Source organism: Ascaphus truei, chromosome 16 (genome assembly GCF_040206685.1).
Source record: "Ascaphus truei isolate aAscTru1 chromosome 16, aAscTru1.hap1, whole genome shotgun sequence".
Classification (NCBI taxonomy): domain Eukaryota; kingdom Metazoa; phylum Chordata; class Amphibia; order Anura; family Ascaphidae; genus Ascaphus; species Ascaphus truei.
Genome location: NC_134498.1, coordinates 29,072,087 through 29,088,842, shown reverse-complemented (window position 1 = coordinate 29,088,842; position 16,756 = coordinate 29,072,087). Strand labels below are relative to the sequence as shown.

At 40.0% G+C, this 16,756-nt stretch overlaps 1 protein-coding gene across 2 annotated transcripts in view; it reads right to left on the bottom strand.

Annotated features, from left to right (window-relative positions):
• Positions 1–1,167: 1,167 nt before the first annotated feature.
• The window catches only part of LOC142467335 (bromodomain and WD repeat-containing protein 3-like), a 48,179-nt gene continuing 32,590 nt past the window's right edge, over positions 1,168–16,756 (bottom strand). For both annotated transcript variants that reach the window (XM_075572893.1, XM_075572894.1), the window contains exons 22-30: positions 15,519–15,644; positions 15,345–15,426; positions 14,614–14,664; positions 13,338–13,478; positions 12,110–12,262; positions 10,984–11,165; positions 10,734–10,831; positions 9,229–9,375; positions 1,168–7,532 (exon numbers count right to left, since the gene is read on the bottom strand). In XM_075572893.1, coding sequence (XP_075429008.1) covers positions 6,778–7,532; positions 9,229–9,375; positions 10,734–10,831; positions 10,984–11,165; positions 12,110–12,262; positions 13,338–13,478; positions 14,614–14,664; positions 15,345–15,426; positions 15,519–15,644 — 1,735 coding nt within the window. In that variant the 3' untranslated portion in view covers positions 1,168–6,777. The remainder of the gene's footprint in view (positions 7,533–9,228; positions 9,376–10,733; positions 10,832–10,983; positions 11,166–12,109; positions 12,263–13,337; positions 13,479–14,613; positions 14,665–15,344; positions 15,427–15,518; positions 15,645–16,756) is intronic.

Below are 16,756 nucleotides of genomic sequence, written 5' to 3'. Positions count from 1 at the left end.
CCTAACAGTTCCAAGTACTTTCAACTAAACCTGACTTAGCTTTAGTTGAGCAGCTGTGGCTGGACGACCGGAGACCCCCGCCGACCGGCCGCCCCCCCCGCCTTCACTGCCGCACCTCCTCCTGCAGTGTTGCCTACGCCAATCTCTGCTTGGCCCGTATCCTCTTTACCAGCATATCTTGACTGCATATTGTATATGGAGGCTACTGCAATATCACCATGCAATCACTGCAACATCACCATGCAATCACTGCAACATCACCATGCAATCACTGCAATATCACCATGCAATCACTGCAACATCACCATGCAATCACTGCAACATCACCATGCAATCACTGCAACATCACCATGCAATCACTGCAACATCACCATGCAATCACTGCAACATCACCATGCAATCACTGCAATATCATCCGTTCCCGACTTTTCTAAAAAAACAAAAAAACAAAAAAAAATTGATACAAGTACACTAGCAGATTTTTTACACTGCTAGATGGATACCCATGAATACAAGTTATATCTTTGTACACATAAAATAACTGTACAGGTAGTCCTTGTTATCCAACGTTTCACTTTACGACGAATGGCATATCCAACGCTTTACAATGCAACCCTAAGGGCCGTGTTTCTACGCCGGAATGCGTTATCCAACGCTCACCGCCACTGTCTAACATGGGACTCACTTTCCAACGGTTTCACTATCAAACGCTACTTCCAGAAGGGAATCCGCTGGATAACTGAGGACTGCCTGTATTTCTGTATATTGTAACTTAGCGGACCCACCAAGGAAAATGAGTCACTAATTCATAGCAATTAGCTGACCCAGATTCCCAATGATCCAATTGGTGAGTGAAAAGTACAGCTCCCTTCAGTGTTGCTGATGGCAGGTGTTCCATTAGAACAGTCATTACAAACTCCCTTAGTCACTGATATGACAAACTACGTTCATAAAACACATGGCAACCTCTGAATTCGGGAAGTGAAACTGCATGTTTTTCCTGGTGCTGGCTCGCCAGTGAGCTACAAAGACGATCTCCATGTATTGCAACGATTCACCTGCCGCTTTATATTACTTTCAACATATTGGTAGTGGTCTGGTAATACAGACTTTGCATTTCAGAAAAGCGCTTAGCAATTCAGCAGATCTTTAACAAAGAACAACAAGTCCAAGGAAAAGGTTTTCTTTATTGAAGACAGTCCCACATTAAAAAACAAAACAAAAAACAAAAGGAAAATACATAAAAGCAAATGGAACAAAAAAAAACTCTAGAAAACAATGTTTTTTTTTGTTTGTTTTTACAAATGTACATTTTTTTACAATACAAAAACTACACCTCATTGCATATAAATACTACATTTGGTTTGCCATGGTAACATAGCAATACAAAATCCCTGAAGTTTTATTTAAGAGGACCTGAGACATCTGCTGTACAGTAAAGACTTGGCAAAGCATCCCCCTAAAACGTTATGCAGAAGTCCAACCCATATGATGAAGCCATTTAATGCAGTTGTGGTAGGTTAATGCATTATTTTTTATTAAACTTTGTAAGAATGATCGTGTAAAAACAGCAGTAGAAAACCTTAGCATAACAAGGAAATAATGTTTTAAATACCCAAACGCCATCGGAGCCCAGTTTCAAAAGGCAATCCTATATGTTAATTTAAAGAACTGTAGAGAATTAAAGTATAAAAACAAAAATGTATTCAGCAAAACAAGTCACATTTTACATCACACTATTACCCATTTCAATGCCAAGAGTCTGTAAACCACGAAGATCTGACACGGGAGAGTTTATGTGGTTTGTAGTTGGTCTGGCAGACAGGTTTATGACGACAGGTTCAAGGTGACTTCAGCGGGATCATAAGGAGGTTATACCAATATCCATAAACCAGTATCCATTATGGATACCGAATCCATAAACAAGCACGGAATGCGCTTTCCAGTTTATAAAGACACATTCATTAAATAATACTTCGATCACTTAAAAGCCTTTGACTAGGGTCGTTTTATAGTGAGAATCGATAATGTAAAAATTAAAAAAAAAGTGGTCCATTTCAAAAGTGCACCATCATTACTTGTGTATTCTTCCAGAATCAATTCAGGTCAGAAACGGGCCAATGGCAGAACCACATGGCTATCTTCATGTTAAATTACAAATGACACCCTTGCATTACATGAACACTAGATGACCGGGTATTGCAATTTTACAATTCACACACTAGTAGGTACCAGGCAAAAGAATCGGGAAAACGTTCTACTGAATAACCAATTGGAAAACGACCGAGGCAGATTTTCTTTGTCAGAGATAATACATTAAAGTGTGGCAACTCAAACCTACCTCACCAGAGCTACCAAACATGCCGTGGTAATCTACATCAGGGAGGGAAGGGGGGTGTGCTCAAGGTAATATGTACTCAAACACTATAAGGTCAGATATTGGCCGAGTGCTCACATTTCAGGGCACTTGCCTCTTTTTCAGAACAATTTCATCGTTCTGCCTACATCTTTTATGAGCAGAATATTGTGCAATGTAGTTGGCATATCATTTGTATCTTTTACATTACAAACATCGGGAGAATTGTTGTTGGCAGCTGGATTGCTTGGATAATGATTTTAGTGGAATATTCAACGAACCTGTATGACTTCCAGCAGTGAGTGGTACCTAACTAAATACATGAATATTGCAGAGCGTAAAGTATTAAGACATTTTCTAGTTTGTATATCAGAACCAAAAGATGCCCAAATGTTGAAATACATTATAAATCTATGTTGTGGGTAAATAGCTTTAGCCATGAAGGCTTATTATCAAATGCCTTCATTTACTGTAAAGTGATAAATATTTAATGAAGTCGATAATAAAAAAAAAGAAAATACTTCAACTAGATACTTATATTATTATTATTTTCTTAACAGATTACAAAGTTACACATTTTCTACATAACAGTCCTTAACACACATTCAAAGATATGAGATAGGAGTGGCCAACTCCAGTCTTCAAGGGCCACCAACAGGTCAGGCTTTAAGAATATCCCTGCTTCAGCACAGGTGGTTCAATCAGTGGCTCAGTCATAATGACTGCACCACCTGTGCTGAAGCAGGAATACCCCGAATACCTGGCCTGTTGGTGGCCCTTGAGGACTGGAGTTGGCCACCCACGATATAGGGTGTTATGTATTAAGCTGCAATAGTACTGATGGGGAGAACTATTGCACGGAAACCCCTATTATATTCAATGGGAGTGTCTACGCAGATGTGTCCTGATCGGCACTATCGTAGTTTAATGATTAACCCCCACAGAACACAAATACTAAACTTTTTTTTGCTGGTGTGGATTTACAATTGGAGAAATGGTCAGAGCTGGAGGGTAAATATTCAGATTCAGACCCAAACAGAGAATTCTACATCTTAAATCATTAACAGATAATTAGACAGAGCCAGAAGTGGACCAAAATGAAACCCACATTTTAACACAAAAGTAGTATTCTCTTGGAAGTGGAAAAATCTGTCTTCAAGTGTGTAGCCGTTAATGTGGCAATGTTCCCCAACAATACTTACAAAGTTTAGGGTAAGTGGTTTGTGGTACTTGGGCATAATTACAAAATAATGGCTATAACCACTGAAAATGCCAATGCTGCTTTTGTTTAACAGTACCCATTAAATAGCTATTATCACTTGCCCAAAACGAATCCATAATAGTAAACTTAAACACTCGTAAAAAAATATAATTCATAGAAACCCAAATATAATACTAAAAAAAAAGCTAATACAAATAAATTATATTCTCCATGCTCAGCTGCAGTACAATGTGTTGCTTGCAGAAAACTATTCTATGGTCATTTATGTTTACCTTTTATAGGCATTCATTTTAGTTTGTGCTACATTTTAAAAGATACCAACATGACAGTTCTTCATAGATATTATCGTGGTGTGCATAGCTTGCAGGGCCCTGTTAAGTTTAGAAAACTCTGTGCATCGCAGAAGAACTCATGTTGTCCCTTAAAAGGTAACAAAACTAGAACAAATCATTTCCCCAGGAATAAACGGCTACTTGAACAATGAACTATACTTCTGTCATAAGCCAACATTTCAAAGTGATGTTTGGGCCACTATAAAAATGTTCTGCTTGCTCGCAGCATGAAAATAGTTCTAAAAAGCCCAAACTAAAGACTAACTGAAAACTCAAGAACCAAATGATTCTATCTCATAGGTCAGAGGACGAAAAACAACGTGGAAATTTCTATTGTTTGGCTGCTTAGCACTAAATAGCTTCCAAGTAACGCAAATGTAAGGAGTATGAAAACTGTCTTAAAAAAAACTTTGCAAAAATGGATGGAATATTAGCTTTGTGTGTTTGAAATAGGCAACAATTGCAGGCAGCAGGTAAACCATTGGTAATAACAGAAGTACTGCAGTAGAAAAAGAACCCAATAATGCTTCTCTATTTGAATAGATTGGTTAATGCAAGTTCTTCTTTCTCATATCACAGGGACAACATACAATTGTTTGGAGATAATGTGTTAGCACCTGAACTATTAATAGCAACAATCCGCCTTGTTTTGCTGGGATAAACCAGCTTCAAGTGTTATATGCCACGAACCATATGTAGCAAAGGCAGGTTAGGAATAGTGGCGGCTTCACCTATCACAGTACAGTGACCGTATTCACATTGACGCTTCGAAGCGCCGGTTTTAAATGGAAGATATGACAAGGTAAGTGATGTGGTGCCGGAATTAAAATGGTTTGATCATAAAAGGGGAACCGGTTAGGAAGCCCTCTCCAATATAAGAATAAGAATCAAGGAACACATGTAAGCACCAAATGTTACGTAGAATCCTCTATATAGTGGTACTGAAAACAGCAGAAAGGCTTAAACAAACGCACTTAACATCTTTAAAACAAAAATAAAAACAACTGATCAATAAAAGTATATATTAAATGACAATTCCAGAATCATCTCAGTAAGTTCGGAGGGATGCAGAACAGACTCCGTTATCTGTATTTTACCAATGGGAGCAAGTTAACATCATTTTTGGGGAAATCCTGAATTGGGCTTACATTCTGGGAACACCAGTGGCAAGTCGGGCATTATTGCCATTAGCCCTGTGTTTAGAATGAATACACCATTGTTAAAGAACCAGTCCCCTCTATGCCAACATGCTTTAATGCGATTTACAATTCTGTACCATTATTATCTTGTATCAAATCCTCTTACTCACACTTTTGCGAACAACTCCTGTAAAAGAGAAATTTGGCACAAATAAAACTAATGTTTCCAAATGTATTTTTTAATGACTGATATACTGTAGCTTCCGGTGAAATCTATCTCGTATGTAAAACCTCACCGTATTCGGCAAATCAATAACAACAGATGTGTCTTATGCCACTGTGTTCACCTAACAAATAGAAGACTGGCATATCTCAGAGAAAGCTTACAATATGATGTCCTGTTTCAGAATGGACCAGACTTTTGCACATTCCTAGCTCTTAAGACTAGAATTACAATAATACAAATATATTAAACCAAAATGACAACCAACCTATTTGTGGTGTGTGAAATTAATCCAGTTTGGCAATTTTTGTATTGCAGAACCATTCATTGTCTATTTAACAGATTCACATTTGTGCTACCGATGAGGATTATGGCTACTTTTGTACATAACCCAATTGGTATTTTTGTTTACCCCCATTTCAAGCAAGAGCATCCTCCAACACATTTTTCTTCTCACTTGCAGAACTTCTCCTGTCTGGTATTCAAATGATTACAAGAGCCAACATACTACTGTGGCTATGCTGCCATTCAGGAACATGGTAACAAATCCCCCATCCATTTCAGTAAAGCTCGAGCTTTGCAGCTACAAAGCAAACACGGGCTGCTAGCATTGCTTTCCCTTCATGTTGTCCATTGCAAGCAAGCTGCTAAGGAAAAGCTTCAATTTAAGACCCTGTATTACCAATACTACAGACAGTGATATTTAGAGGATCTAAATATAGGCAAATCTTACATTTGGCATATTCTGCCATTGTTATTATACTATAAAAACGGCAATGCTCAGATTATGACACAAAGCGCCTTATATACTACAGTATACTGTCCGTCTGGATGGTTCTTGCCCGAACCCCATACTGTCCGTTTTGGACAATATAGAATTAACCCCAAAGTGGAAAAACGGATTCATATTTACAAAGGCACCAGCACCATGTCACTTTTAAACCTATTTCCAAAAAAACATATTAACCAAACAAACACTTAAGAGTGGATTGAAACCATAGTCAATGATATACTTTAGTTTAACTCACATAATGAGCATTTGGCATTGGAAGATTAAATTACTGAGATCCCCAGAAAAATTTATAAACTGTAAACATTTTATAGCTGCCATCAGGGTTGGTATCGTGTGCAAAAATTATTATTTTCTGTATTTGAAGCATAAAATTCACAAAACCATATAAAATCTCTATAAAAAGGTGCTTATTCTATAATACACACACAAAAGCTATAACCATGATGCTAAAAGAGTTCATGCCACTCATATGGAGCTGGAAGCTGCACCTTTAGAATTGTAGTGTTGGATTTGTGGACGTAAAGTCAATTCTTAAGACCTTAAAAGTAAGGCTTGGCCTTAAAATGTTATCGAGTAATAAATTTACAACTGCACCAAAAAAAAAGCACCACCATGAAAAGCGAGTTCCACAAATATCCTACTAGGAATTTGTTCTGGTAAAATCCCTGCAGTAGAAGACCCTTTTTAAAATAAAAGTTATTTCCAGTCACGGTCAGCCATTCCATCCCATAAGGTGACTCACTCTGGCCTTTTCTGTCATTTTACGCACCCTTCCAGATCTGGATGTTCCAAGGTTCAAAGGATCATCACTTTGCACCAAATTATCATGGTCATTGTCTGAATCATCATCATTGTACAACACAGTTCTTCTGCCCTGGTTTCTGGTGTTTATTCTGGCCTTTTTCCTCAATTGCCCTACAAAATCACTTTCATCGTCATCGTCGTCATCATCATCATCAGTCAGCTGTGCACGTTTTAACCCGGGGCCCCTGGGGGATTCTTTCTTCCATGGACCTCTTGCTCTGCCTCGACCTCTACCTCTACCTTTTTTGATACCTCCACCTTTTCCACGACCGTAACCTTTTGCCCGGCCTCTTCCCCTGCCCCTTCCTCGGGCCCGACCTCTTCCTTTGTTCTTCCCGTTGCCAGATTTATTAAATAGCTTTCTTTTAAGTTTTGTCCGTGCTACTTTACTGTAATCATGGTCTCCCTCAACATAATCTTGATCCCATTTGGTAGACGATTCAGAATCTGAACTGGACTCAGACTCTGACTCGCTCTTTGAACTTAAACTTGACACGGACTCTCCACCCTCACATGAAGGTGTACAGGGACCCCTTTTGGGTTCTTCAATTTTCTCCTCCTCTTCTCCCAGACTTTTATCTTCGACTGAACGTAGCAACTTCTTTTTGGCCTTTGGTGTGTCACGTCCATCGCCATTTGTAAGTGGGCCATTGGTATGCTCAACTAAAATGAAAAACAAAAAACAACACACACATTTCCTTAATTCAGGACCAGTTAACAAGTAAATAGAGGTGTTTATTTCTTAAACATCAATCATGACCAGAAGGCAGGAGTACCTGTATGCCTGCTATGGCACATTTTACTACAGTGCTCAGATTTGGGAAAATCAGTCTCCATACTTACGTAATGATGAAATGCCAACATGCAGAAAAAGGTTTGTACAACATGGAACTATATTTATGGAACAAGAAATAACTTTAACAATGGCATATTAATTACAAGAACAGTCCCACTTAAACACATACTGGAGTTGCAGGCCGGGGAAATCACTTTGTACCATCTCTAACATTACTAGCAGCTTTTATTAGATATAAATGCCAAGGACGAGGCCGGTTTATTTCGCAAAATGATTGCGCCGTAAGTGGACAAACAAGGAGCGGTTTATATTGCGTACATTACACAAGAAAAGACCTGTAAGATTTGGAAAGCATCTAATCACAATTCCATCACTGAAGAACTATATAACAAACTTCTCCAGCGCTCTATCAACACATAATGAGGTTTAATGCATCGGTGTAATGTCAAATACTGTTCTAAACCACTGAGTACGTAGGGAATAGGAGGACTGCAACTTCGGAATCTACACGAGCAAACACACAGGGTCTGCATCAGCATAACCTGCGTCTGTATAGTCTCTCTGGTATTACTACGTATACACTTGCTGGTTCCTTTTGACTTTCAGTGCAAGTGATCAGACCTTCGTGTAGGGAGATACATGTGAAACTTGGGTACTCTTTTACCCAGTAGTTCATTGGACTTATTCTGGTCCCTATTAAGTGTTTGCTTGGAAGTCCTGGACTGCTTTTTGGACTGTTTGCTGCGACCCCCTGTGTTGGTTTCATACTTTTTGCTGCAATCCCCTGTGAGGTTATATTTATTTCATTTACCCATTTCATTGGTGTTTTCGATAGGGAGAACTGTACAGGGAATAGGGAAGTACCATTAGGCATTGTGTGTCTTCTGGGAACGGGCCTGAAGAAGGGGTTCTTACCCCGAAACGTTGCCGCCCCCCTTTTCCTGTACTTTTACATTTTCCCCACTCATCCCCATCTCTCCCATGTTTTCTCACATTTTTCGTAGATGTCTTGTAGTTTGACACTTTCATCCCATGTGGATTTGTGTTTTTTTTTTGTTGCCTATTAAAATTTTCTTTGACTTACATCACCTCTTTTTTGCCTTTTGTGTGCTGTGAACAAGATTTTTATTTTACTGTGCCACCTGGGACCAATTCCAACAAAAACCTTCTCTCATCGGTGGGAACGGGTGGCCACCAGTATAATATATTATGGTGACATACTAGCAACATTTGATTGTGGCCATTTCTTTCTTTATATTTAGTTATATAATGTTTAGGGGGTGCAGCTAAGAAAACTTGGAGGTTTCAAATGAGTGCACCTTTGGTAGCATCATTCCTTCTATCCTCATTCTAAGAAGAAGTTTGGTTTTGGATCTATGAAGAATTTTCTTGTTGGTCCAGTAAATAGCATCGGATGTGGAAAATAACACATTACAACGCATTGTTGAGTTAAACGACTTCTATAGCAGCATAAGGCTGTGAATAATCTCAGCAGGTTTAAAAGAAGCCAACATTAATGCAAACGCTACAAGGAACAAACACACAAAAGGAACAGCGTGTTACCTTTCACTGGAGTGGATTTAGCCCTGGTACCATTTGCTTGGTCCAAGTCCGTCTCGCTCCTATTCTGCTTATTAGATCCAGATGATGACGACGGCTCCTCATCAGGGAGTAATAATAATTTCCCAGACTCCTCTGCAGTGTCAGACACTGGGAATTAAATCAATGTTTAGTACATCTTTATTCTTTCTCCATAAAATGAAATGAGCTAGGAACAATAAACAGTTACAAAACCTTTAGCAACAGCCAGAATTTACAATGCGCAGCTTGCTTTTCTACCACACAACATGACAAGTACCAAACCGGTAACACACATCTTTAATGAAACACACAGACACACACAAAAGGTATTAAGGTCAGAAGAGTGGACGACATATAAACGAACTACATTTCTTTGGCATCATAAGGCTGCGATTATACAGATGCATTGCAATACGTGCGCGCATCTGTGATGTGACATTTGCAACGTTGCAGAGCGTTATTCAGCGCGCGTGAATGCAGGGGAGACCAGGCAGGCATCTGCTCTTTGATTGGACGGCTGCGTCACATGGCGCGGCCGTCGCAACCAGAAAACTAATTTGGAAAATGCTTCAACTGTCTCCCGCATTGCAGTAGCAAGCAGCGCGACAGTCACGGCAGGTAGAAGCGCTTTGCGGGGATGCATACCATTTGTTGTGGTGCTGCGCGGCATCGCTCCGGGCGATGCTGCGTGCGTTTTTTGGTATAATCACGGCCTAAAGCAGCTAACAAGGTTGAAAAGCTTCATCTAAAACTAATGTTATCCTCTATTTATAACAGTTGACAGCGGTGTTCAACTCCAGTCCTAAAGACCCCCAGCAGGCCAGGTTTTCAGGATATCACTGTGTCAGCACAGGTGGCTCAATCAGTGGCTCAGTCAAAGACTGAGCACACAATGTGTCTGGATATCCAGCCAAAAGGTGACATATTGTGTGCTCATTTGCATGTCATTTCCCAGAATCCCTTGCTGCAGTGGGAGCACTGCATGCTAGGTGATAATGGTTGAAAGGGTGCATACCTGTCTGAGACATGTGAATGTGCTCACAAGTGATATTCTTTATTGGCAATATGCTAACTTTGGAGGTTTTTCGTTGCCTTCTTCACTCACCATAACTTAAAATGTAATGGTAAACCTACCCAGCCTAGAAATATTGCAAAGCAAGCATAAACCAACCTCACACTGATGAAACCCATCAAGGTTGAAACATGTCTGTGAGTGGTTTGACTTGCTTTGCTACTCCCATGCTGTGTTTAAAAGCTGTGTGAATGGCGATGCATCTGCTTAAATGGGCTCCATGTGAATGGATAATTCAGGCAAAAGGTGACACATTGTGTGCTCATTTGCATGTCATTTCCCAGAATCCCGTGCTGCAGTGGGAGCACTGTATGCTAGGTGATAATGGTTGAAAGGCAGGGGTGCAGACCGGCCTAAGACATGTGAATTATAGAGGGGGCTGTAGGGTGTCTGACGCTATTCGCGTGCCTCTTACTTTCAGACGAAGAAGAAGAGCTGCTCTTAGGCAAAGGCTGAGAGACCGTCTGGTTCAGTTTCAGTTGAAGCTTCATTTTTTTCTGTTTTCCTTTAGGACTGCAACAAGAAAACATAATGAACCGACAGCCAGATAACAGCTCTATTATATCTTCAGCAAGAAGCAGGGAAGTGACCAATAACATAACACAACCGTATCTTCAACACAAGGACACATGAAGTCAGAAAGATTGCTATGTCATTTCCATTACCTAGAAGTGGTGGTGCTGCTGGAGGCCGTGCTGCTGCTGCTGCTGCTGCTCCGGATCCGGGTACGCTTCCGGTAACTCTGCCTCTTCCGTTGCTGGAACACTAGGGCCGATTTGTAATCAGAGATAATATTCTTGACGTATGTTTCGCACAAAGCAGACAACCTGAGCGTCATACTGTAGATCTGGGAAAAACAGAGGTTTTATAGCCATTAGTACAAAAATCACACTACAAACCTGCAGAACGTGTGCCATTAGAGCAGCCTGCAAATATAGTACCTGAAGTTGCACATGTATTGTGTACGGTATATAGCAGGAGTGGCCAACTCCAGCCCTCAAGGGCCACAACCAGGTCAGGTTTTCAGGATATCCCTGCTTCAACACAGGTGGTACAGCCTTTGACTGACCCACTGATTGATCGACCTGTGCTGAAGCAGGGATATCCTGAAAACCTGGCCTGTTGGTGAAATTTGAGGACTGCAGTTGGCCACCCCTGATTTATAGCATGAGATGTCACTGTGCCCATACACTGCAGTATCAAAGGTTGGATTTTGGATGTGACAACTTAGCCAATTACTATTAAAAGGTTATTTATTTTTTTTGCATTAATAAAACGCACATCACAAAGATTATTTTTAAAATAGTAACATTTACATTTCTGATAGTATTGGGACTTGAAAGATTTCAGTCTTGGATTATAAACTACAAGAGCAGGAGGTTTCTTAATAATTTGTTGGGATGGAGACGAACCTTCATGTAGGACAAGTAAGCAAGGAGTAGATGTGTATTCGGTAACCTGCAAGAACGCGTTCCTCCATTAAAGTAGATAAACACAATAACTAAAAGAACATCGCAGGACAGAGCGCTGGCCCGGATTTCCATGTGTCAAATAAGATCCCTTTAGTCGCAAAAAACTCTCAAAACGGTGGGGGAAAAGCTCACAATATCTCGATAAGGAAATGCCAAATAGAGCTAAGGCCCATATCCGGTAAGTGGGGCTATGTGTTGAATGGGCCTTAAGGTGCCACCTGCTTAGCAAACCTTCAGTTTGAGCACTTCACAAGCGTCTCTTTCCCATAGGGAAATGCAGAAGAACATAGAACCATAATGTGTCCCCTGGATTTCTTACCCTTGATTTCTTGTTCGGGGTATATGCTTTAGAGTTACTGAAAATAAGTCGAACATCCCTGCCGAACTCCAACGGATCGCTGTAATTTCCAGCTTCAAGCATCGCTTTCACCGATGTAAAGTCCATTGGAATCTCTATGACATTCTGGTAATCCTACAGAGGAATCAAGGTCATTACTTTGCACATTACACATACATGATTCCATACTTAGGGGATTCTCCCCTTCTCTTTTTTTTATTTTAGGGTTAATTTCTGGTCTATGTGTTTAGTAATCTCAAAGGAAAGAGGGGATAAATGATTAAGTAACATTTAACAATAATGTATGAATCTATTTTGTGCCCTCCAGGTCTTGCAAATGTTCTGTGTGCAACTGTGCTATTTTTGTCAATTTTTAATATTCATGCCATCTAGGACATAGTTAAAATTCCTCATGGGAGTTAATGTATTATTATCTCTCTCACAATTTTGATTAATAGCACTTTATACATATGTTTATGTTTTTAATTTTAAGCTGCAATTGTTATTAATATTCTTTTTTTAAGTGTATTATTAATGTTAGTCCTTATGTAGAATGTCTGTTCTCTATATTTTGTTGTTTTTTTATCTTTGCACTAAGGTTTAAGAAGCCCCCTTTTTTTTGTCATGGACGTTTCTAAATGTCAGTTTAAAAAAGTTACAATTGTTCCAGAAGTCAGTGCACCAATCAGAGCGCACTACCTGTTTGCCCATACTCATTGCCTTGTATTTGCAGACATGTGAGGTCTAATAAAGTTTAATGTATTGATGTGACACATCTAATAGGTGCTGCTTTCTGATTGGTCGTGACGTCACGTGATAGCACGATCAGTGCTGTATTATAAATTGGGGCTTTTTGGGTTGTTCTGTACACCTTGATAAAGGGCATTTTTGCCTGAAACTAGTTGGTGGACCCCTGCTACAGCCTAGGGGGGACCCTTTTGTCCACTTTTTATGTAATAAATCTATTTTTTGTTGCTAAAAACCGTGAGCCTCCTGTTACTTTGGGCAGTGCACTGCCTTATTTTTCTACTCAGTACTTTGCACAGGCCCATTCTCCGGGTACTGTAACCTGCGTGGCAGCTTGGGAACGTGGTGAAGCAGTTACAGGGGTTCCTCTAGTTGGAACACACATTGCATTTATAATGAACACAAACTGTATTTATAATGTAACTATCCCGCAGTACAGACACTCAGGTGCTGGTGTACTCACAGGATATGAGGACATACTGACAGGTTGCCAGAAGGGCTCCGAATCTTCCCGCTCATAGATCAGATCTATCAGCTCCTTGCATTTCTCTTTCCATACATCCGGATTAGCACTGCGAAGACTTCTTTTCGTAGAGCAAATTACCTTAAAGAGGGAAGCAAAGAAACGATTATTTTGATACACTTTGAATATTTGCATGGTACTCTCTTTTGGTGATGTCTTTGTTGGTTCTCAAATCAACAAATCTTTGTTTTTCTTTTCTCCTAAGGCTGCGTCCAAACAGCCTTCGCCCGCACGGAGGCGTGCACGTCCATGACGTCACCTGCGTGAAGCGGGCGTATTTTTCGGACATGGTTGACGCTGTCGGGGGGTGTCTAGGGGCGCGTGTGTGACGTCACGGAGCTGGTTTGCCCTCATTGGGCGAACCGCTTGCGTGGCTTGCCTGTCGCACCGAGAAATCAGTTTCAACTGATTCCTCGCGCAATGCGCGCCCCCCTTTTCTGTTGCGCACGTGCGCCCGCGTGGTCTATGGGTGTGATCAATGCCTTAAGGCAATGCGATCGTGCCCGGCACAGGCTTTGGCAGCATGGACGCGCATTAGATTCCAAAGTAATTATGATGAAATCAGACTGCGACAGATGAAGGTACCTTCTCAAACTATGGAGTGCGCGCGTCTGGATTTTCTTTTGTACATTTCTGGCGGATCCTGTTCATCTCAGAGGGAGCTGTCAGAAATCGCCAAGATGTATTCCACGTTGAACTTTTTATAGGACATCTTGTGGTGTTTTTTTCAAACCAAATGAACACTATTTTTTGGGTTGGAACATTTCACCTGTTCTGATTGTACACTGCGGACTTTTGGACACATTATTTAATTCATCTTAGTATAAATCACGTCCATTTATGGTTATGGGCTTTATACTAGTGAATTTTATATTTATATATATACACATTTCCATTCACCTTTTAAATCCATTTTTTTTAACACTTTTATCACAGGAATTGTGGAGCTTTTCCATTGCTCCCAGACCCACATAAGTAGCCTGATGCACATGAATAAAGGGGACCTCGAAAAAGAAAAACTATTCTTCAGAGTAAACAAATAAGTCAAATTGTTACTTTCCGGGTGTGTGAATATTAAGGAAGTGAATCACTTGTTTAATTTTATGTGTGTGTGTTGCACAGATTAAAAAGTATTTCCAATAATATTTTTGAGATAAAAGAACAACCCATAAATCCCCAAATATGTAACATGAGGCGGTGTGAGACGGGTACTCACCGGCCTTGCTGAGGTCCCTGGGCCGTCAGACTCTGCATCAGCCCCGACATTCTAAACAAATAAAACAGTGTTTTATGCAATGTGACATCTTAGAAGTAAGAATTCTGCAAACGCTAATAATTCATGTCGAGTTCAAAGGAGACATTTCACGAGCAAAATGTATCGAGCGTCACTGACATCAAATAATTCTTCTGCATTTGTTAAAGCAGCAAAACGTGAAATCTTGTGGGTTTTTTTTTAAAATAAAACAGTTGTGTAGTACTAGATAAGTGACTGTTTTTTAAAAGCAACTCTTAATGCCATTTTTAATGCGTTTTAAAGCATCCTTTGATTTCTACAGCAGGTTTTTAGCACAGGTACAGAGGAGTGCAAGATCTTTGCAACACTTTCCTGTTTGGGATAATTTGTTGCCAATATTCTCAATAGTTTGAGCTGCAAACTAACAATAAATAATGTTACCGTAGTAATATAAGGATACATTGTAGCTGCTGAGTTACACTGACTGAAGCAGCCATTTTATGTTAGGCACACAAGCAGGATTGTTACAGATTTATAACAGCAGCACCAAACTATTGCCAGCTTAGGTAAGCATGTAGAATTATACATTGTCACATGTTTTATATATAGAAATAAGAAAGAAAAAAAAGGGAGGAAAATAGAATTGCTGCTTTAAATGTTCGCAGTGAGATAATTGGGGCCATTAACACCGTACCCCAATATCTGTATCTCACCTCCTCTTCTTCATCTGTATTGCTGAGGTCTTCTGCCTTCACCTGGTTATAGATTTCTAATACATCAGTGCAATTTTTGTCCCTATGAAACAATACAAAAAACACAGTGATTGGGCACTTCAGTAATTGTAAAAACTCCGAAAAGAAAAACAAACAAAGAAGCAAGACATTTACCCAATATAGCGCAGCAGGACGTCGGTTACAATTTTAGCAGCTTTGACAATCGGACTGTTGGGCTCATTAAATGTCCGAGCATTGTGTTCAATGTATCGGACTTCCCACATCAATGCAGAGATCCTCCTAAAAACAAGAAATGTACAATACGTGAGCGGTAGGGAGTTATACCAGGGGTGGGCAACTTCAGTCCTCAAGGGTCACCAACAGGTCAGGTTTTCAGAATATCCCTGCTTCAGCACAGGTGGTGCAGTCTTTGACTGAGCCACTGATTTAGCCACCTGTGCTGAAGCAGGGACTTTCTGCAAACCTAACCTGTTGGTGGCCCTTGAGTACTGGAGTTGCCCACCCCTGGTCTAACACACATACTTGCATTACAGATTAAAGTTTAAGGCATAACATTGTTTAACAAGTTTTAAACATTTACTCAGATTCTAACTACAGATGTGTGTAACTTTCCAAAATGCGTTGGCAAACCACTTCAGGTTTATTTGACCAAAACAGATTCCTGGCCAACCAGAACATTTAAGGGCTTAAAGTTTCTCGGAAATTCGCCGCAATCTGCAAGCGATTCGCCCAGTATCTGGATTTTGTTTAAAGATGCCAACTCCCGCCCAGGGCTTTTGCTTAAGAGCTGACAGCGCGGCCTCTCCAATAGAAGCCATATTTCAAGCGCGGAAGTACTTGGCGGGTTATAACCGTGATGTTACTCAGCTCTGAATGACTCACAACTTTTGTGCTAAAGGGTCACGTCTGTATGTTTCCTGAACTCGGGCGCGAGCTTTGCGCGTCTCTCACATTAGGACCGTCTATAACACGTCACAATTACGGTCATACTTTAATTACCCTCTGATGACACAACACAACTTCTTTCTCTCAATGATTTCCTTTTACTACAGAAATTAACCACGTAAAATTCCCGTGGCACATTTTAGGTAAAGAATGCGGAAAATATTGTTGTTAAATGTTAAATTAAAAACCCACTTTCTTTTTGTATAAGTTTTGTGACCAAGCTAAGGCACCACGGGAAATACCCGCTGCAGATTTTTCACTTTACAACAATATCTACAGGGTACTTTTAATGGAAATATGTTTATTAAAAATAAAGTGCTAAAAAAAAACCTACAAAAAACAAACAAAAAAAAAACAAGAAAGCTTTTACCAACATGATAAAAAAAAAATCTAATTTGTATTTAGAACCGAACATGTTCCTTTATTGTTTCGGCTAAATTCATATT